General features: G+C 39.9%; 1 protein-coding gene across 13 annotated transcripts in view; it reads left to right on the top strand.

Moving 5' to 3' along the window:
* nrcamb (neuronal cell adhesion molecule b) overlaps positions 1-22747 on the top strand; it is a 91176-nt gene that overhangs the window by 64157 nt on the left and 4272 nt on the right. For 3 of the 13 annotated variants that reach the window (XM_087797734.1, XM_087797736.1, XM_087797735.1), the window contains exons 4-28: positions 1580-1685; positions 3751-3944; positions 4254-4376; positions 4484-4654; positions 5068-5124; positions 7012-7123; positions 7188-7372; positions 7498-7632; positions 8958-9101; positions 9189-9300; positions 9383-9549; positions 10490-10837; positions 10990-11019; positions 12976-13077; positions 13823-14020; positions 14157-14227; positions 14615-14840; positions 14924-15039; positions 15107-15311; positions 15720-15839; positions 16219-16395; positions 17902-18021; positions 19062-19223; positions 20102-20233; positions 20843-20921. In XM_087797734.1, coding sequence (XP_087653860.1) covers positions 1580-1685; positions 3751-3944; positions 4254-4376; positions 4484-4654; positions 5068-5124; positions 7012-7123; positions 7188-7372; positions 7498-7632; positions 8958-9101; positions 9189-9300; positions 9383-9549; positions 10490-10837; positions 10990-11019; positions 12976-13077; positions 13823-14020; positions 14157-14227; positions 14615-14840; positions 14924-15039; positions 15107-15311; positions 15720-15839; positions 16219-16395; positions 17902-18021; positions 19062-19223; positions 20102-20233; positions 20843-20921 — 3592 coding nt within the window. The remainder of the gene's footprint in view (positions 1-1579; positions 1686-3750; positions 3945-4253; positions 4377-4483; positions 4655-5067; positions 5125-7011; positions 7124-7187; positions 7373-7497; positions 7633-8957; positions 9102-9188; positions 9301-9382; positions 9550-10489; positions 10838-10989; positions 11020-12975; positions 13078-13822; positions 14021-14156; positions 14228-14614; positions 14841-14923; positions 15040-15106; positions 15312-15719; positions 15840-16218; positions 16396-17901; positions 18022-19061; positions 19224-20101; positions 20234-20842; positions 20922-22747) is intronic. The other 10 variants (XM_087797738.1, XM_087797740.1, XM_087797739.1 and 7 more) reach the window with 10 other exon arrangements.

Below are 22747 nucleotides of genomic sequence, written 5' to 3'. Positions count from 1 at the left end.
ACAAATTCAACTCAACTTTGTCCTTTCTGTGGGCATTTTGTGACGCTTAATAAAAAATACTGCAAAAATAAGTTGGGGGAAAATATGCCTTCATGAAATATTTTTAAATGACGCACAAAAAAAAAACTAATATACAAAATAAAAGTAATTATAGAATACAAAATAGAATAAAGTAATAACTATATTTATTTATTATGTTTCCTTCATATTTAGGTTATTTTGTTGTCCCTTCTCTCCTTTGACTGGACGGCCCCAACATTCACAGAACAATGTATAATGTGTGCTCGGAGGAAATTCAATTGCTCTCCCCAGGTGTTGGACAAACTCAATCAGAGATGAGAAAAAGAAGAAAATAAAGTGAAATACAGCAGGAGTTCTTCTACCAACAAGCCGTTTCTAATGACCATCAAAGTTGAATGGTATTTTTTTCCACTGTCGGTCAATAAATATTCGTTTTTTTTGCACATCAGTTCTTGAATGCGGCTGAGTTTACCTCCTGAAGTCAAATGGAAATAGAGATAAACTATAATCAATTCATCACTTAGTCTTTCGAAATCGACAACTGGCCCACTGTGCGTCGCAGAGACCCTGCCGGATATACAACTCATTATTAAGCAAAATGAAGCAAGGTGGAAGCGCTAAACTGTAATTACTTGGCAACTGTGGAATGTGAATTTGTAATTACTGTGAACCGAAAAAGATCATGAATAGAAACAACTTAGGAAAACATGTGGCATTCTGAGCTGGTGCATTTTAAGGCTAATAAAGCTAGAATGAAGCTGAAGCTGGCACAGAAATGTACTGGTTTTACATTTGGCTGTTGGCTTGTTCTGTTGACCATTTGTACTTAATAGGTTTAAAATATAACCTTTAATTGGTTAAATCCATGCCTGCCTGGTGAGTCAGAGAAGTGAAGTCAAGCTATGATCAGTATCCAAAAGTGTAGACTTGAGTCAAGTTTCTCCATATAAAGAAAATAATGATTATGAAAGAGTAAATGAAGTCACGTTGTCAAAACAAGGGTTAGGGTAAAATATAAACTGTTCATCACGTTTCTCACCACTGGTTGTTTTATTGTCACATTCTCTCCCGTCCTCGCAAAAAACAGTTCTGGAAGAATGTAAGTGTCAACCAAGTGTGAAGATTTTTTTCGTTTTTATTGTGTACTTTATTTCTTTTGATGTGGTTTGCAGTGTGCATATACAGTTTGCATGCTGTGATTTTGTTGTTGATTTGTTTTTGTTTGCGTGCCACTGCAGTGTTTTCCTGCAAACAGCATGACTCCATGTATCATTTATATCCGGTCATAGACCATTAATCGCCTCCCCAGCTGCAACCGGAATACATTACGCGGCGGATCATTACAGTGAAATGAAATGTACCTGAGTGCTCTGCATGCTTTTATACCGTGACGCGTGCCACACTTTTTCTGTGTGTCTGCCAGCCAGCATACTCCAGTCTTACCTCACTGTGCCAAATCTGCATGTGATGCTAAAGGCCGTCCAAGGTCACCGTGGAAACAGCCTACGACACACTAACAGTAATGATTGCTCACTGTCCTCTTTTTGATCACCTTTAGTGCCGCAGCCGCCGACCATTACTCACCAGTCCCCCAAGGATTACATCATTGACCCACGGGAGAACGTTATAATCCACTGCGAGGCGAAGGGAAAGCCTCATCCCAGGTAGGAAAGTGCTTTTCTGATGCAATCACGTGTGTTGACTTCCCCTGGTCATCGTTGCACTGCTGGCTATCATGGCATGAGGCTTGAATGCAACAAGGTTTTCAAATGTATAAGGTGATCGGTAAAGTTTTATATGTTATAGTCAGAGATTTAAAAAATAAATGTATTGATTGTTTTCTAGAAATAAAGCAGATGTAGACTGTTTATACATACATAAATAAATACATAAAGCCTGGATCCAGCACTAAAAATAAACTATTATAGAGTAGATTTTTTGAAAATAATTAAAAAGCAATAGTAATAGATAGTTATGAAGCAAATATTTTACCTCACCTTCCTTTATATCTATTTAAAACAGACCAAAACTGAAGACATTGACTTCATCCAGTCATTATGCCAAAGAAAACTTCAACTCCTTTTGTATTGGATCATGGTCATGGACATCATCATACTGGTCAAGGTGCAGAAGAACACATTCCATAGCAGTGTGGAACAATGCAAATGTAGAGCTGGAACTTGATCTTCTTAACATCATATTTCACCATAAATGATAATATTTGCTCAAGTGGCGAGTCACTGGCACATTGAGATAGAAGAAAAGTTTCCCTCTGCCCTCCTCTCATTACCTTGACGTAACCCCACTCTTCTGCGGACCTTCTGCCAGCTTTTTAGGGCTTCAAGCCAGCTCAAGGATTTCTAAAATGTCAGCCATTAGATATGCCCATGTGAGCAGAGATCAAAGCAAACGCCTAATCAGATAACATCCTGGATTAGATTTATGTTAAAGACCGTATGTCTGTGCACAACTAGATCTGCCACAATGTCATTTAGGATGATCGGAATACCCACACGACGAGTGCTCTTCCAGTTGTTAGGATCTTTTAATTCATTACACTTCTTCTATTGTCTACCTCCTGAAACAGTTTAAATTTGAGAAAATTTTGTTTATTTTAGCATCACTAGAGGAATAATTGTCAGGTATAGTCAAAGTTGCTTGAAGAAATACTTTTTATTCCTGCTAAAATGGACGCTTAAGCTTCCACATTTGACCAGACTGTGTTACAACAATGTTAAGCTATCACGTCAAATAATTGTTAGCCATGTCACCAAATATGGTTCTGTGTTCATCATGAACACAATATAACGTTTGTACATCGTCTTTGTGGAAAGAAGTGAGTAAAATCCTATCCAGGGAAGATACCAAATGCACACCACAAGCTATGCTACATATGTTAGCAAAAAACTAGCAGCAGCAGAAGTATGAATAAGTAAACATATTTGCCATATTTTATCAAATTATTGAGTTTTTAATGCAAATTTAAATGGCATTAAAGTCATCTTAGACTTATAAAATTAAAAAGGCAGCTCGTAGCATCTCTAATTATCTATATTACAAAAACACAAACCATATGTAGGGTCAACATACTTTTACTTAGGAATTTTCTCTGTTTCAAGTGGTATTTTTTTTTCGGGAATTTGCTTTTTGATTTGAGCTAGAATTTTTTTTTTTTTTTAATTTAGCATCACCTTTTAAGCATCTCCACATAGTAGTGTCTCTTTTTGGGGATTAAGAATATGACCCTCAATAAAAGTATTTAACATAGTGCTAGTACAGTTTGTTAGATGCATTAAGGAAAATCCAACTGTTAGTTTAGTTAAAGTAATAATATCTGTTTAACTTTACAACCATAATAAATGATTCATAATAACCTTTGAAACCTATATGAGACATTGACCACCTATCACTAAAAAGAATAATGATGCGTTTGTGTTTTTGAGTGGTCTTACAAATTTAAAACGGCAGACTAAAAGTAGGTTCTTGACAATATGTCGAAATATAAAAATACATTCATGATTCATTCTTAAAGACAGCAAAGAATCCACATGCATTTTTTGTGCCAGTACTTTTCTGCTGGTTGATGCGTTTTAGTTCCTGCAGGTCCTGTCAAACTGTCACCTCTGGATGTGCTGTTGAATAAAAAATAGAAATGTTTTTCCTACTCATGGCTATCCTCTCAAACAAGACAATTCTAACTCAGTTTGATAATGGACTCTACATCGACAGTTTCTCCTGGACGAGAAATGGGACCCACTTGGATGTGGAGAACAACCCCAACATCAGCATTAAGAGTAACTCCGGGACGCTGGTGGTGGACATCACTCGAGAAAAAGACGACAAGTACGAGGGTGTTTATCAGTGCACGGCTCGGAACAAGCATGGAACGGCCTTATCCCACAACATCGTCGTACGACAGTCCAGTAAGATGCTGTTTTTTCTTTCACCAGCCCATTATTTACTGTAAATGCCTCATCTGTCATTACATCACCATCATTTTCTTTTCTTTCTTCCACTATTAAGTTGCTTTTTCCATCTTAAGAGCTCTGCTGACAGGTAAAGGTCGCATGAAACACTAAATTACTCCTCTGTGCTTCTCCCACAGCAGTCTCAAACTCAATTAGGAATCATCCCTCATCCTTCCACAGTACACACTGTCTTCATCCCCAATCAGACGTATTTGTCTTGTCAAATTAGAAGCCTGTTAATGCTGTTGTCCTCCTCCAATCCAGGGTCGCCGTTGTGGTCGAAGGAGAGGATCAAGCCAATCGTGGTTCAGGAAGGAGTGTCTTTGGTGTTGCCATGCCGACCACCTGCTGGTCTTCCACCTCCTATCATTTTCTGGATGGACAACAGTGAGTCTTTCTGTATTTAAAAACGCCTAAAAGTTTACTTTCATTGCATCTCCTTGGTGGTTCAAAACTTTTTGCAAAGACGATGACCCTTGATTTTCGCGCCCCAGACTTCCAGAGGTTGCCTCAGAGCGGCAGAGTGACTCAGTCTCTGAACGGCGACCTTTACTTCGCCAACGTGCTGAGAGAGGACACCAGGAACGACTACATCTGCTACGCCCGCTTCCCATATACGCAGACCATCCAACAGAAACAGCCGATCACCGTCAAGGTCCTCAACCGTAAGTCCGGCTGCTCGTGTGCAGCAGGAACACAATAATGGAAGTCAGCGCTCACAGCATGGAACGAGATTGTAAATATAATTTTGTGTGTGTGTGTGTGAATACACACGCCAGCCTATGAGCTGGCTTGACCGCGTAGGAGGGAGGCCACATTTCCTACCACTGATTTCATCCTCAAAGACGCCACTGGTCATCTCGCCGTATGAAAAGACATACTGTCAGAGGCTGCTGGACATTTCAATGCACTCGAACACACAACAGAGACCCTACTCATTCATGACACTGCAGAGTGGCTCCTCCAGTGGAGCTACTTCTTCATCTGTTTCTTTATGTTTTTGTCAAGTCTCTTTTCATTTATGATTTTTCTGCATGTTGTTGATTTGACGTGTTTGATTTGTTTTGCTGTGTTCCAGTGGATGCAATCAATGACACAATGGCAGCTTTTTACAATGACACTGATTTGTTCAGTGGTGAGTTCTGGCTCCCCCTAGTGTCCCTCTGCTACTGCGGCGCTCCAGTCTTACCCACTGACTCTCTAACCCCTTCCACCTAAACCACCCTCTCCCCAATGTCTCTCTTCAATCACTCACTGGTAATATCTGGCTCCCCCTAGTGGTTGCCCCACTCTGGAACACCCATCTGACCTTCACTTAACAGTTGATTCTTTTCTTTCTCTCACTCTATATCGCTCCTTTTAAACCCCCTTTAAACTCTTCCAGCAATCAGCTTATGATTGATTATATATCTGAATAATTAAAACAATGAAACTGAACAATAGTTCAATGTTAAACAATATAATGAACTGACTGTTAATACATTTTAAATCAAAGTAAGCAAATAGTACGACAGATTAACTCTTTGATTCCTTCGATTTTTTAGGGAAATTTGTTGATTTTTTTCAATCGTGGTTTTTTGTCTTCTCAGCACGATAAATCTATTAATCATTGCTGATGAATGATGAAAAGTGTTCCCTTTTGAATCATTTTTCCAACATGTGCATCAAACTATCGAACTAGACGTTTTATTGTACTTTTTACTACGTCATGCAATCTCCCACCTTGTTTACAAATCCATACTTCTTCCTCCTAGTTATCTCCTAAAGCCCAAAAACAAACTGATAGTGACTCTAAAATTGACAATAGAAACACAAAAATGTGTGATTTTGCTTATGTTTGTCCTCTGATGCCAGAAGTTTTAGATAGCCAGGATATGTACAATAAATAACCACGAGGAACTTCTCATTTGAAACATTTATCTTATTTATTTAGTACTTTATTTATTTACAGACAAGCTAGGGTTGTTTAAAAAATGCTGTAGCTTGAGACAAGTTTTATAGGATGGAAGAGACTCCTCCTGCACCTTACTTGAATTTGTCTTTGGGGCTTTGTCACCAAAACTATAGTGTTTTCTGCAGTGAAAACATGGATTTCCCGCCGGTGCTGAACCTTCTAGCTGTGAACCAGAGTTGACTCAATGATCTATCAGCTCTTTACGTCACAATTGAAATGGTCACGGAAGCTTAACTGATGGATTCTTTGTCGTTCTGGACGGATCTACTGTTAAAGCAAGTAATCAATGTCACAGTATAATTAATTACATTTGCAGGACACACCAGTACTCTGTTACAGCATCATTATGACCACCGCTATTTATAATCAGCATCAGAAACTTTTATTGCCAGTGTTGTAAACAAAACAAAGGATTTTTTTTTCTGGTGTTAGTACAGAGTAAAATAATAAAATAAGATAACACACAAAATGGAAATAGAAGAACAGAACCAAGCACCAAGGCAGCCTTTCTGTGGTGCATAATTCAGGTTTGTTTGTTAAAATATCTCAGTACATGCTACTCAAATAGGAAAAAAGTATTTATAAATATTGTTGAGATCTTCTTGTGCAATTGGAAAGTTGTGTGCTTGCTCTAGTCCTTTGACCTTTACTTACTTACTTACTCCTAAGTCCTTATATTTAAAATGCAAGTCATACATTTCAAGTTATAAGGGTATGTTTTGATGCACTTTTAAATGTTGGTAGAAATGTTTCTTCTTCTTTCTTCTGACCAACTTATCGTTCCTGTGATTTAATGAAATTAAGCTGTAGAAAAAAGTATTCTAAACATTATATTGGAAAAAAAACACTCAAAATAGAATAATGATAAATATGTTGTTGTGTCTTTGTTCCTGGATTCACTTTCCATTTCATTTTCTCTCCTTTTAATTTCCTTTTGTTTCACTGTGTCTTTGTTTTTACTGCAATAATTGTATTATATATATTTGTGACTAGAGTTAGATTAAGGTAGGTGGAGGGTACTCTATGATTGGCTAAATGAAGCTTGACTGTTTTCAAATTTTACCACAGAAGCTCCAGTGGACGACAGGAGGCCGACCTTCCTCGTCCCGTCTGAACCGTCCAGCTCCAAGCTGGTCCTAAAAGGCCAGACGCTGGAGATGGAGTGCATTGCTGAAGGACTGTGAGTCAATAGATCCATCTCTGATTCTGTAATTGTCAGCTCATGTTTCCTTCTGTGTTTTCAGGCCCACTCCAGAAATCTCCTGGACCAAACTGAGTGGCGAGCTCCCGGCAACACGCACGTCCTTCCTGCACTACCAGAAGACCCTGCGCATCGTCAACGTATCGGAATCCGACGCCGGTGATTACCGCTGCACGGCCAGGAACCATAACGGCTCAGTCCGCTCCACCATCCACGTTACGGTCAAAGGTGTGTGTTGACCACCAGCCCCTGTGGTGGCCCTGACGCCAGCTCTATCTCCTCTCCCTCCATTATTGATTTACGCTATCGTGTCACAGAGACTGAGATTCACTAACACCTCTTTCTATTTTTAGCCGCTCCATATTGGCTCAGTGGTCCTCCCAGAAACCTGGTTCTGGCTCCAGGAGAGACCGGCGTGCTCACCTGCAGGGCCAGCGGCATCCCTAAGGCTGCCATCAAATGGTCAATGAACGGAGTCCCCATAGAGAGTGAGTGCACCTGTCAGTCATTTCACTTAAACTTAGCAAAGCATCTGTGTCAAACCTCAGGCTTGGCCTGCAAGATATTTAAGTTTATATAGGTAAAATATAAAAGTTTGAGTTGGTATAAAACCACAAATTCAAATTGAGTGTGATGTCAAATTTCGTTGAGACTTCCTATTAAGGGACTGCATGATGATGATCAGTTATCCAAGGCTGAGCTGCAAATGTTTTTATTACTTTGAATTAAAGCTGGATTTATCCTTATAAATTATTGCATGGTTTTAGATTGGTTGTTGTGGATTTTTTATTCTCTTAGTCAGATGAAATAAACATTTATTATTCTATTTCTAAACACTGGAAAGGGCAGAATAATCATTTTGATGGTAATATTGTGACATTTGATTAAAGAAGATAACACCAAGCAGCCCTGAAGATATTCCTGTGAAACGCTAATCCCTAAAGTCCTAATAGCCTCAACGTGCCTGAGATAAATCATTTTCATTAAAAGCATTTCAATATTCTACCGGATCAATAATCAGTCGCAAGGAAATAGGTCAATCTTACTCGCGTTGCTAATGAATTCTTGTTATCACGGCGGTGGTGAGGAAACCAACTTAGATGTAGCTCTAGGAAATCTCTATCATAAGCCAGAAATCAATCTTTTTTTCTCACCAACTGTTATCTTTTTTATATAATCCATTTAGATCAGGGCTGTCTGAAGGTTTTTGATTCTGTTGGAGCTTCATTTTATTTACTGTTGAATCCATGTGTGTCATTTAAAATATTTGTCAGTTTGGTTATGAATGATCTGTTTGGTATTTGTTTCATGACTGTTTTTAGTTTTTACTCTTTAGCTGCAATTTATTTCATTAGTATAGATCTTGCACTCATATATCAAAGTAAAATTCAAATAGTTAGTTTATAATGTAATAGATTTGTGTCCATATACTTACATGAAAAGATTATCAATTATATTTTAATATAAGATTCCGTATCAAGAGATTTTGACATTTTAACCATTTGTCCATTTCCCCATATATACTGTTTTATTGTGTGTACAATTTAAGATATTATTATATTATATTATCATTCTTAAGTTTTATATAATTTCAAAATAAACACAATTTTTGTTTTTTCTTACAATGGACAAACAATAGTAAAATGTTCTATAACTTTAATAAAACATTTTCAACTGATCAAACAAGATTCTTTTAGGTGAAATTATCTTCCTTTTTTACCCACCAAACCTTTTTTTTTAAACATATGTGACTGTAACTATAGCTTTGAACTAGTCAGCCATTTTCTTTAACTTTTCAAGCCTCTATTTTCAGATGCTCCACCAGATCCCAGCCGTAAAGTGGAGGACGACACCATCATATTTACCGATGTTCAGTCCGGCTCCAGTGCCGTGTACCAGTGTAACGTCTCCAACGAATTCGATTACCTCCTTGCCAACGCGTTCGTCAACGTCCTCTGTGAGTTTCTGTAATCTGTACTGTACAGTGTTAGTGTTCATTAGCAACATCTCAGCGGTGTACTCACTGTGCCGCGCCTCACTGCAGCCGTGCCGCCCCGAGTGCTGATCCCCTCCAACAAAGTGTACCAAGTCATCAGGAATCACAGAGCGCTGTTAGACTGCACGTCCTTCGGCTCACCCATCCCGAAAATTACATGGTGAGATAATCGACTTTTATAGAGCCAGCTGTTGATTTATGCTCGTCGGGTTGATCAGAATGGTTCTGCCTTCTTAACCCAGGTTTAAAGAGAGTCGCTCCGGCACGCTGGATGGAGACAATCACGTCGTGCACGACAACGGCACTCTGGAGATCCACATCGCTCAGACGCGAAACAGCGGCAAATACACCTGCGTTGCCCGGAACTTTCTTGGCATCTACGAGAATCACGTCTACTTGGAGGTCAAAGGTACGTCATTCAGATGTGAAAACACAATTCTAACAATTACTGGAAAATAAATCATATGGTATTGTACACATCAAGGATAGTAAAGTGCAGAGGAAGAGTAGGAACAGTAGCAGGATAAGGAGAAAAATGCTTCAAATACAAGGTTTTAATTAGTGTTTAAAACTATCTACCCTCACTTCTGTACTTGGGAAGAATGTGCACTAACTACTGTTTATTGTTTTTAAATAAAAATAAAAATAAAATAAGAACAAGAACAAAGAGAAATAAATAGAAAGAACAAGATGATAAAATCTAATTCTAAAGATAAAGAACATAGATCAAAGAAAAATAACAAAGACAAAGGATACAAAGACTAACATAGAACAGAACATCCAGATACTTTTACTCCACTCCTGCCCCCGAACTCAGAATTGTACAATTTAATAGCCCGAGGAATGAATGAGTCCTTGAGTATATTAGTGTTGCATCCCGGAAGGAGCATTCATGCTCCATCTGCTTCTCTGCTCACTGATGACAGTGCTGAGAGGATGACTGACATCATCCATGATGGATTTAATTGTGATAATTGTATTTGTATTTATTATTATAACAGTAAAATAGTTATTTAGTTATAATTTTAGATGAAGTGATGTTAAGAAAAGGTAGTGGGAAGAGTAGAACCATAGAGATGGTAAATCTAGAGTTGGAGAAATATATATAACTAGTGCATAGTACTAGTATATAACTCTGCACTATTTTTCTTTATTTTGAACAACCGTTCTAATGAAACAGAACATCATTTTACAACTGATGGCGCCACCTACTGACCTCTAAACAACATGACACTGTTTCATGAAGCTTCATCAGACCATCACTATATCTGACGAATGGAATTGTTTGTTAAAGGAGCAATTCATTTTTTACTCCTGTCCTCTCTCACTGTTTTTCTTCCCTCTGTCAGAACCGACCCGGATCATGAAGCAGCCGGAGTACCGAGTGGTCCAGCGGGGCAGGTCTGTGGTATTCGAGTGTAAAGTGAAACACGACCCAACACTTGAGCCCACCATGACCTGGCTGAAAGACAACGACGAGCTTCCAGATGACGAGAGGTCAGAGTGGACACATCTGTTCCTGCTTCCCTTTTTTGAAAGGGTTCTGACAGTCTCGACAAACTCCCTCGGCAGACTCATCGTGGACACCGACAGCCTCACCATAACGGACGTGATGGAGAGCGATGCCGGGATCTACACCTGCATCATGAACACGACGCTGGACCGGGATTCTGCCAGTGCCGAGCTCACCGTGGTCGGTATGTTGAGCAAAGACCTGACGATGTTGAGACGTAAAGTGTGTTTATGATGAGCCAACAGCCATAGGTGTCAGCCGCGTGAATGTTTAATTGCTACCTTCTTATCTGTCTGACTTGATCTAATATCTCACACCTGCCCTCGTATCTGGCAGAGGCCACGCCCACTCCAGCTGTCATCTACGGTAAAACAAGCGACCTTCAACGCCGCCTTGTTCTTCGTTTATTCTCTGTCCAGTGAAGCATGACGTGGCCTGCGAATGCTTTTTGAAAACATCTTCATTTTTATTTTAATCGTTGTTCTGTTTAATGTTTTTACTTCACCCTGTTCAGAATTCTGTGGAGCGTTCAAGAAGAGACAATTTAACCTCGGCACTCGGCTTTATCGAACCAGGTGTTCAGAGAAGTAGCTTGCAATCAGAAGACAGCAGCTTCGATATACGACGCCGAAGGGTTATGCCCTTGAGCATTGTATTGTCAGCCGAGATCGATTTTCCACTAAAGGGTCTTAATTCCTTCCAACCTTTTCTTCATTAACCACATTCTGTTCCTGTAGTTTTAGTACCTTTGCCTTCAAAGTACAAGTGGAATTACTTTACGCTTGACACCAACCTGTCAGATATAACACCAACTTGGACGAAAATACTCCACATTATTACTTATTATTATTATTATTTATTAAATTCACATTAGAAGATCAAAATACAGGTTTTCCAAGAGCATGTGAACCTCCTTCTAGACCAGGGGTGGGCAATTATAATTATTCGAGAGCCACATTAAATTATGTGAATGTTGTTAGGGGCCATCAAGCAAAAAGAAAGACGAAAAAATCCCTAAAAATATATGGACATTCTTCATTAGGCTTTGACTTTTATTAAGCTAAGTAAGCTGCAATAACTCTTACAACGCTTCAACTAACTTATAAAAAAATGTTTTAGGGATTAATATATACTCGAAAAATGACACACAAAAAGTAAATAAGTGTTATGTTGAAATGTAAATGAATAATAATTAATAATAATAATAAATACAAAATACATTTGTTAATGCATTGACATTACGAGGGCCGCATAAATACAATCAAAGGGCCGCACCTGGCCCCCGGGCCGCACTTTGCCCAGGTCTGTTCTAGACTCTGTAGTCAATCGTCCTGGTGTTACATGCTAGTCTGAGCTGGTTCCTGTCAAGCTTATACCCTTCCAAGTGAGAGTATAGATGTTATCTCATTTATAGCATAATGTAAATCAATGATAGTTGGGAATTATGAAGGATTAACAAGGGGGTTATTACCAGTTCCTCTTGAGGAAATAGGAGTAGTAGATTTACTGCTGGCCCATTTAAAATCATAGGTCGAGCTTATGTGAGGATGTCCCCATTTGTCCAGAGACCAGATATAGCTGGGTGAGATGGACCCCTTCCTCTTTACTCTGGTTTAAGAACATGATTCTTATTCAAAGCTTCTGGCTGATTGAACTGTTACCCTCGCATCCAAAGATGTCGTGGACTATAAGTAGTTGCGTGAAGAGAAGACAGAATAAACTGTTGAAGTGGTCATATGAATGCAGATGTTGTCTCTTGTTCTGCCTCACTTGCCTTGCGTCCTCTTCAAACGTATGCCTCGAGCCTACCACTCCGCTCGACTGCACACATTAGCGCTCCTCGTGCCAGATCCGACTAAATCAGGCCCTCAGTTCACTTCAATTGTACGAGGAGATGGCGAAGGTGACATCTCTCCGTCACATAAGACGTGCTCCCCTTGAATGAACTATTTCCTCATCACCGATCAAGTCGCTCTAACCATAACAATTAAAAACATGAACTTCAATTTGGCGTCTCACGTGAGCTTGAGAGTCAATTTCATGCAGAGCGATTATGGAGGATGCTGGAGTTGCTTCAAATGCATGGAAGATTGTCTGCATGAGCGTCAACAGGGCCGCAGTGAATACATTACCTCCTCCATGCGAGACACATGAGGAGTTGAACCATGAGATTGTTGATGTATGTTCTTATTTAAGTACCATAAATGGGTTGTCTGCTTCTGTTCTCGCTTCACGTGGCATGAAGTCTTGATGGTGGATACGACGTCGATGTGTCTTCCGTGTTCTTCGCCGTTGTGTTGATTTGTGTGATCTCTCCCACAGAGCGACCTGAACCCCCCTCCGACCTCGAACTGACGGACCAGAAAAAAAGAAGTGTTCAGATCACATGGACGCCAGGAGATGAACACAACAGCCCTATTCAGAGTATGTATGTGTTTTTTGGTGTGAAAAATATTGCCCTTTTAACCAGTAGGGCGCCTCCTAGGGGGCTTCAGAGTCATTACGAAGGAAGAATAGCTCTTAGAGATGGGCGTGTTTTATTTTCGTTCCAAGCAATTTGGTGGAGAGAGGCCATTTGGAACGGCAATGAAATATGACAGATGTGACGAGAGGAAGGTGAGAGCAGACGAAATGACCGCCATGCTATCATATCGTTGACAGAAATATATCTTTGTCCTGTCATCAAGTCAGACATGTTTGGCATCCATTTACCACTCAAATGTATTCCTCTAAAGGAGGCGGTTGGATGAAGACCGTAGTTAACTTGTAACTGTAAGACTGTGATTGATATAAAACAACATTCAAAGCAGTGAAAGTCATACGACAACATTGTTGTCAGTCAGACTTGTTGCAGTTTGTTTTTAACAATCTCAAAGCTTGATAAAAAGTCTTATTTATTCTGTTACATTTGACCTAATCAGGCAGGTTAAATTTTTGGTAAATAGTTATATCAGCACTCCAAACGCTTCAAACAAAGTAAAATACATTTAAGGTGAAATTGTTTGCAGTTGTTATGGTAAATGATTTATTTTATTATTACATAATAGCTTGGGAATCATCTTTTAAAACATTATTCAGAATAGTTCCATTCAAGATTTTATATTTTGGTGAAATGTTGTATTAATGGCGTTGACAACTGTTTTTCTTCTGTGTTTCTTTGCGGATTCAGAATTCTTGATCCAGTACGAGGATGCACTCCACCACCGCGGGCACTGGCACAATCTGACCGAAGTGCCAGGATCCAAAACCACAGCTCACCTCAAACTGTCTCCGTACGTCCACTATATCTTCCGGGTGTTGGCCCTGAACTCCGAGGGCTTCAGTCGGCCAAGTTTACCCTCCAGGATGTACAAGACCGACCCCGCAGGTACAGAGACGTCTAACATGGAAATGACACTCTTTGTTTAAAAGTGGTTGTTTCAGTATGTTGAAATGATGTCACCAATGGATAATAGATAACCTGATACAAAGCTCATGTTTTAATCTTTCTTTTATATTTTTAGCTCCAGATGAAAACCCAACAGGTGTGCATGGGTTTGGAACAGAACACAACAATCTTGTGATCTCTTGGAAGGTAATTCAAATGTTTTTTTTATGTATTTGTATTTATTATTTTATATTCTTATATATATTATATTATATATATAAATATATGTTCTTGAGAACATGCAAAATTTTATTTTACTGCAGAAGTGGAAAAATTACGATTAAGTTCTATTGAGTAAAAGTTTAAATAAAATCAAGGTTGGTTAAAAGAAAAGAAAATTAGCCCTTTTTATGACTTTTTTTGAATATCTAAAAAACAAGTTAAGTTCAATTTTATGTAGCTGGGGATACTAGTGATACATGCATGATTATATATTCTCGTTTTAAATCAAGTTTTTGTTGCTCCAAGGCCTCAAATCAATCACGTGGTCCAGGTGAATTCTTTCTGGTTTTATTTCAACTTTGTAACTTTCAGCCGCTGACGGACCTCCAGGCCAACGGTCAAGGACTTCACTACCGCGTGATGTGGAGGCAAAAGAGGATAGACAGTGAGTGGACCACTGTGACCGTAGCCAACAACTCCAAGTTCGTGGTTTCTGGAACGCCCACGTTTGTGCAGTACGAGCTCAAAGTTCAGGCGGTGAACGACTTTGGTTCTGCACCTGAGCCTGCAGTCGCCCACGGATACTCCGGAGAAGACCGTGAGTGAGACTGACCTCTGAGTGGAGCAGGAGCCGGAGGATCCTGAAACTTAGTTTGAGCTGTTGTGTACTCGTCTGTGCAGTGCCGGTCGCCGCTCCGGAGAACGTGCAGCACATCGTGATCAACAGCACTCTGGTAGAGGTGCACTGGGATCATGTCCCGCGGAAACTGATCCGAGGGCATCTCAAGGGATACACGGTATATGAGGATGGAGAAAGAAAACTGACTGAAACGAACGTGAGGCTCTAACTGGGTGTTCGTTCAGGTCTACTACTGGAAGGAGCGAAGTCTCCACAAACACAACCCCCATCACGTGGAGAAGCAGATCCTGACCTTCAGCGGAAACCACACTCATGGAATGCTGCCCGGCCTGCACCCCTTCAGTCTCTACTCATTCAACGTCAAGGTCTTTAACGGCAGAGGCGAGGGGCCTGCCAGCCCCACCCAGCAGTTCACGACCCCTGAAGGAGGTATGCTTTACAGACATAAATCGTTCAGAAGTTACTGATAATAAAAAGGAAAATCAGATCAGTTGTCAAACATGAGGTTTTACTGTAGGAACGATGATGGCAATTGTATACAAAGTATAAGATCAATTATCCTCCCTCTTTACCCTTGTGTTATCCAGGGTCAAGGTGACCCTGACGCCCGAAAACAAATGTGTTTATGGTATTGTTGTTTATGGCATTGTATTCATGGTTTAACTTATTTATATTAGGGCCGACGATACCATCTCCACAAATAAAAATAAGAAAAAAATGATACTGAAAATATATATTTATTTTAACTGTGTATTTGAGCAGGTCAGCCACCAAGTAAAATGTACATTGACTTACAGCAACTGTCTGACAGGAATTATCTGATTATGTGTTTCTCAGTGCCTGGTGCTCCTTCGACCCTCCTGGTCAACCCGAATTTGGACTCCATGACCCTGGAGTGGGGACCTCCGCAGGATAGAAATGGATTCATCACCGGATACACCCTCAAATATCAGCCAGGTGAGAGCACTCTTTGAATCGGAGTTGATTTCGGGAGACTTAAATGTCATGTGGTTCATGTAATTTCTAGCTGTTGTCATTATTCTTCATGTCTGTCTTGTCATCCTGTTCTAGAATAAATGGCAAATGATGATGAAATGTGGCTAAGACTAGAAAGTATTTTTAGACATGTTGCCTAAGGTACAGCAACAAAATTAACAAATCCACTTTTGTCATTTTTGCCTTCTCAACCTTTTTCCTCTTTGTTCCGATCGTTTTCACTTCCAATTTTCTCAACACTGACACCTCATCTCCGACCCCCCCCCCCCATCTATTTAACACTTCTTCTCCACTTCCAACTCATGACTCTGGCCCACCCACTCATCCCCGACCCCTGTAGTCAATAACTCCAATGAGCTGGGCCCAGTGGAGGAGCTGGCCCTGCTGGCCAATGAGACCTCAGTCTCTGTGCTCAACCTCAGGCACAACACTCGCTACAAGTTTAATTTGAACGCCAAAACACTCAAGGGAGACGGTCCGGCCATTTCCAAGGAGGCCGTCACCATCATGGATGAAGGTAAGTGGACCACGAGTCGAATGTGATCACGCTTCTTCCTTTTGGATGGATTTTTATCTGCTACAGCTACTTTAAATCATAGACGCTATAGAAAATACAGGTAAAGTTTGTACAAGGTTTATATATATATATATATACATTTTTTTCAATCTTATTATTTTATTTTCATAACCTACTCTCTATCAGTTATCAGTACATTTACAATGATAGATCAATGTCTAAAACTATTTTAAATGGAAAAAAAATATATCATGTGAAAATAATTTTTTAAAGCCAAATTGTATTTGTTTATTATTTATATAAAAGGTTGTATGACTCAGAACTGCTCGAAGCGTGTGGTATAGTACGAGGGGATTGTTTTCACAGCAAACATCAGCTGAACATCCATGTGATACAGTTTCATTGTTCCAAAACTCATTCTCTCATCTTTCATCTTCACTTCCCTGTTCTGATCATGTGACCTGCGTCTCTGTGTGTCATCATGTTTGTCTTGGTGTTTCTGGTTTGTCTCTCCAAGCTCTAATCGGGCTGCTTGACGACGTTGTGTCCACAGGAATCAGTGGTATCCTCATCCATGCATGCTGCTCTGACACAAGGCTTCCCAGCATGAACGCCTCACTTCCCGTTCTAATGTTGACGAACCTGATATTGTGACGAATGATTTCTTATCCCTTTGTTCCTTGTGATTCCTGCCTTCATATGTTTCGGCTGCTCACGTTACCTGCATGACTTTTAATGTTGTCAGTAAGTGCGTCTGTCCGAAGGTTTGAACATGTTGTTGGTCCAGCAAATAATCCAATACTGACTCAAGATACTATGGTATTATTGCTTCAAATAACATATATATGATGATGAAAATCAATCGTGAGGTTTTGCTTATTCTCACAGTCTCACTAATAATCTTAAACAAATCATTTTTAATACTAAAAATGTTTATTTAGAAGCCTTTGAATGGTTCCCCTTGGCATAGTGTTAAATTATTTTCGCACTTATCGGCAACAGCTTGGATTAAATTCGAGCAGTTTCCTTCAGATGACTTTTTAATATGATTTTTAATGTCGGATTTTTAATTTGACAGACTGATGTTGTGACCCAGAATGCTGTAGTGTGATGTTATTCTGTGACACCGCATCATGTCTTATCGCGAGCCATCTGCCGATTCCCATCCCTGGCCGTGTTTGTGTGTGTTTGCGGGTTGATGGTGTCCTCACCTCTCTCAACGGTATCCACAGGAGACTCCAAACACTTTCATCCCATTGCACCGTCCGGTCCTCGCGGGCCACCCCACCAGGGTACAAACCACCGACGTCTTAAAGCAGAAATTTAGTTCCTCAGTCCTTGTAATGCATCTGTGTGTGTAAGAGCTGCTTCGTGTCCCAAGAGGCTAAATTAGGGATGTTATGAGAGATGAATGGCGTTGAAATTCAATTAACTCATGACTAGTCGTCCCATTGTCACTTGACAAGCGCGGCTTCTTGATATTTGTCTTTTCTCTTGTGTGTCCAGCACCTTCTGAGAGTCCCTTCGGGAACATTAGCACGAAGATGGAAGCGGACGGGGCCATGATCAGTTGGGAGTACTTGGGCCAGGAGAAAAACATTTATTTAGAATACGTAGTACAAACCAGTAAGCATCACCACTTGTGCAGACTGAGGTTGGAGGAGACTCCTACTGCATTTTTTTTTTTTAAATGCTGGAGCAGGTGAAGCAAAGTCTGTGAATAGATTGAAATTGACTGGCAGCTGTCCTGTGTTTGTTCCCGCCAGCAATCTGGTTGGATTTGATTTAGACACGCAGCACAAACATTCTGGATTTGCTGATTGAGTTTGACTCAAGTGCCTCCTTATTTATTGCACCTGCAGTGAGGATGAACACTTGTAGTATGACTCTCTCTCACCTGCTGCTACATTTTTCCATCCGCCATGTTCATTAGCCACATTTAATTTAGCAGTTTTCTGTCGTTATAGGGCTGCACAATAGTGTGTAAAATAATAGACCCTTCCCACTGTACTCTAAGACTCGGAATCTCACAAGAATACATATACACTCAAATATATGTCCTGCTCCTGCAGCACAATGAAGGTTGTTTGAGTGTTGAGCATCTTGACGAAACGACCAATGAAATATACTTTAACACTACATTTTCCCGAAATAATGATTTGTATTTTCCAATTGATACCCACAAAACATTTGCAAACGTCTATTAGCTACACGGACGTAGTGAAGAAGAATAAGGTCACACACATCTATCAGAGCCCAAAATACATTATACCAGAAAACGGAGACACAGGAACTCAAAGCAGCTATTAACCAAACTGAGGAGTTATTTTCTCGCTGGCAGGACATGCATGATAAAAATAAACCTTATCTTGAGAGACAGTTATTCAGAAATTATTCAGAGAATCACAAAAGTGTTGGGCTGTTAGCTGACAATTATAGTTCCTGAAAAGTGCTCACAAAGTTAAGCCCTCAAGAGTAATACTTCAGTAAAAATGGTAAAAAACCTTCATTATTGACATTTACTGTGCAGCCCTATTATCCTTAATGCTAGCTATCCCGTTAAAGCTAAACCTTGTTCTTGTCATCGATTTATTATAGATTCCATCACCTCATGATATCTTGAGCCATTTCCCATTTATGTACTCTGGAAAAATCGTCCTCTGCAGGTGAAGGTGAAGAGCAATGGCAGAAAGAGCACATAAACAGCTCTCAGAACTTTATACTCAAAGGCTTAAAGGAAGGTCTCTCCTATCGTGTGCGTTTGGTGGCCGACGGTCCCTCGGACCAGGAGCCCCACCGCTCAGAGGAGTTTCTGGTGACGGTCCCAGGTGAGGCATTTCTGGGCGGTCCCTTCCTCCGTGGCCCCCTGTGGTTTTTGCATTGTGCTGTGTTCAGTGGCTGTTGTAGTTTGTGCTGTAACCTAGTGAAGCATGGCCGTGTGGTGTTGTGGCCCAGTAGTGACTCGTCGTGCCCTGAAGTGTTAGGCAAGGCCGTTAATAAAGCTGGATGTCATCTGCATATAGAAGTATTGAGCCCTTCCAGAATTTCAGTCCTTCACATTTCACACATCTTTAACCAGTGTGATATAACTTGCCCCTTTTAGGCTGTAACTTAAAAACCACTTCCAGTAAACAGACATTTCGTCTCCTCACCGAGGATGATTGTCATGATCTGTCTCCGGGAAGAGCCACTTTCATTAGTGAGGGTCGGTGTCAAGGTGGCGCCGGGGAGCGACACTTCAATCTATTTTCGATCAAACTGTGCAGTTCGCCCACTTCACTCGTCGCAAACAAGTGGCCGCTGGTAAAAGTGAACAAAACACAGAGGAGAACTGAAAGATGGGAGGAGTGAACCAAGGAAAAGAGTGAAATGTCACACAAATCTCGGTGGCTACTGTGAGTCTCTGGACAAATGATATAAATGTCAATGAAATTCTGGAGGGGCTCTTAGTTATCTAACCTGTTACCAACAATACAACTGTGTGTGTTTTGTGTGTGTTTGATGTGATGTAACTATTCCTCACCTTCCTAATCAAATGGCTTCTAAATGCTTCCTGATTTCCTGCACAAGACTTCTAACCGTCTAACAACTAAACAATGATCCACACTTGCACTTGAGATGTTGTCCACAGAAGATTATGGGGATGTTGCTCATCAAATTGATGGTTTTCGTACTAAAGTCGAGTGTTGTTTTCTTCCCTGGACAGCTGTGACCAGCAGACAGGTGGACATCGCCACTCAGGGCTGGTTCATTGGCCTCATGTGTGCCATCGCCCTCCTCATCCTCATCCTTCTCATCATCTGCTTCATTCAGAGGAATAAAGGAGGGAAATATCCCGGTGAGTATTCTTTTGCTTTGCTCACGTCTCTCATTGTTTGATCCTCTAACTTTCTAGCGCAATTATTCTCTTCACCGCTTTGGTTTAGAAGCAGAGTTTTGTTTAATCTTCCAACTGCCAAGCATCGGTCTCCCTGAGCATCTTGCACTTGCTGATTCAAGCCAACAAACTTTTATTGGCTCACGGTCTGCTATCTGGCAGAGTCAATCTGAATTTAAAGATTCAATTCACAGCCAAGTACATGACTGCTAGGCCCTGATCTGTTGCTGAATTATTCAAAAAGACTTGCAAAGATTTCACAGTCTTTCATTCGGTAACTGCTGCTGCATTTGTAATATTATTACAGTCATTGTGGGACTCATTAACCCTTGTGTTATCTCAAGGTCAAGTTGACCCAGTGGCCTGAAAACAAATGTGTTTGTGGTATCCCTTGTGAGATAACACAAGGGTCAACGGAGTTGTCTCATCATCTCAGTCTAATTCATCAGTACTGTAGTAAGGGATGACAGAGACAAGATTTTTTTAATTTTCCTAAATTTAGAATATATTACAGAAATGTTGACATGCCCGGATATATTAAGTTTACATTTTTCCTTGATTTATTTGTAGTAAAAGAGAAGGAGGACGCACACACTGATCCGGAGTTCCAGCCGATGAAGGACGACGACTGTACTTTTGGGGAATACAGGTGAGGAAATCAGCTCTGGACTCAAACGCCACAGGAACCTTTTTTTCCGCCCATCGCCCCTTTTCCCGTCCAGATCAAATCCTTCTGACTGGACAGGACCTCTGCATTAGCCCCCCCGCCCCCCTCCTCTCTCCCAGACTGTACAGCTGAAGCCACTAACAGTGTCAGAGCTCCAGACCCTCAGGAGACTCTCAAGTGGGCGTGCATCTGCACAAAAGCACAAGGGACCGTGCAATCGGATTGGAACCCTTCTCCAATTTCTCTGTGTGTGTGATGACATCATCAATTCAGATGCTTTCAGGTCTTTCTGGTTTTGGGTGCAGGTGTTTACTAAATTATCAGGAACAAAAACGAAATAAGCTAACGACGTTTGCAACACACAGACACCTCCCTGCTCCCCCCCAACTAATAAGCTACACATTAGCATGATGTGGAGTATTTCCAACACCTCTACAAGTGCAAAGACACACGCGTGTGACGCTCACTACATCCTCGCACGCCGAGCAAAGAATACGAAGCACTTTAAGTCTGCCGAGCATATTTGAATATTGTTTTTCTATAAGCCAGTTAATCAGATGTTCTTGTTTTTATATTTGATATTGATTTTATATCATGTAAACACAAATCTGTTTTCTGTGATAAATAATATATAAATAGGATATATACAATATGTATGATGGGATGTGCATGGTGTGAAGATCTTCTTGCAATTACAGGCAATAACATGTGGAATATGATGGAAATCTAAATATAGAATCTATACATGAAACTATCGCACTTTTTATTGGATTTTACATTTTACAAAAAAATAATTGAACAGGACAAACTCTGTTTTCTTTCTTTAAGAGGTTTGGTTAGTATTTGTTTTCATCTCCCTTAAATTAATTTGTACTTTCTTTACTCTAGAATCTAAAAGTATACATATATATATTCATTGAATATAAACTGTAAACGGTGTCAGCAAAAATATTTGTTATTGTTGTTATTTGTTAAAATGCTTTTATTATTTAATAACTATGGTATAGTTACTTTAGTCACTATTTCCGACACCTGTGATGCTGTTACTTTGGTTATTATACCAAAATCAGTTTTTTGTTCCATCCTTTCTTTAAAAATATTGTTTAAATGTGTCATTTTCAGCTTAATGCCAACAAAATATCACCTTTTACAAAGTTAATAATTATACATTTTGAGGATATTCAACTGTCACATATTACACAAAATGTACAATCTGGCACAGAAAATTTTAGGAAAGCCAAAGAAAGCAGTGCACATTAAACAATTTTAACAAAGAAAATTGAAATAATGACGGAGACAAAGACGAAAATGTAGTTCATAAAAACAAGTCAATATTCTAAATAAGCAGATGCTTTCTTTACATTCATTGTGTAATTTGCTCATCCAATGAACTTTATAATTTTAGAACAATTTCCTTTGCTAATATAATATGAAGGGATGAGACCAATGCTTCTTGAAATGCCAGAAAAGGTGTGATTTAGCGAGACTTGCAGCTTAGCAACAATATACTTGGCAGTTAGAGAATCCACAAATGTGGAACATAACTTGTGGTACATGCTGTTTTCTGACACACTTCCAACTGCTTTGATTTCTTCGAGAAAGATGTTTTTTTCAGACTTGATTTCTCAAGTGTGTCCAAATAAGTGCAGTTGTGTGGTTGTAGATGTACAATGTCTCTGCTCTGCTCAGGCGTAGGTCTCAGAAAAGGTAAGGGTGATGACATATGTGTTTCTCAAAGTGACTGTAACAAGACAAATGCTCTCTGTAAAACATTCCAGGTGGTCACTGTTCAGTATGTGGACGTGAAG

The sequence above is a fragment of the Callionymus lyra genome, chromosome 8, assembly GCF_982586985.1.
Source record: "Callionymus lyra chromosome 8, fCalLyr1.hap1.1, whole genome shotgun sequence".
Taxonomy (NCBI): Eukaryota; Metazoa; Chordata; class Actinopteri; order Syngnathiformes; family Callionymidae; genus Callionymus; species Callionymus lyra.
The sequence above is the reverse complement of the archived record's forward strand: the minus strand, read 5'-3'. Positions and strand labels throughout refer to the sequence as shown.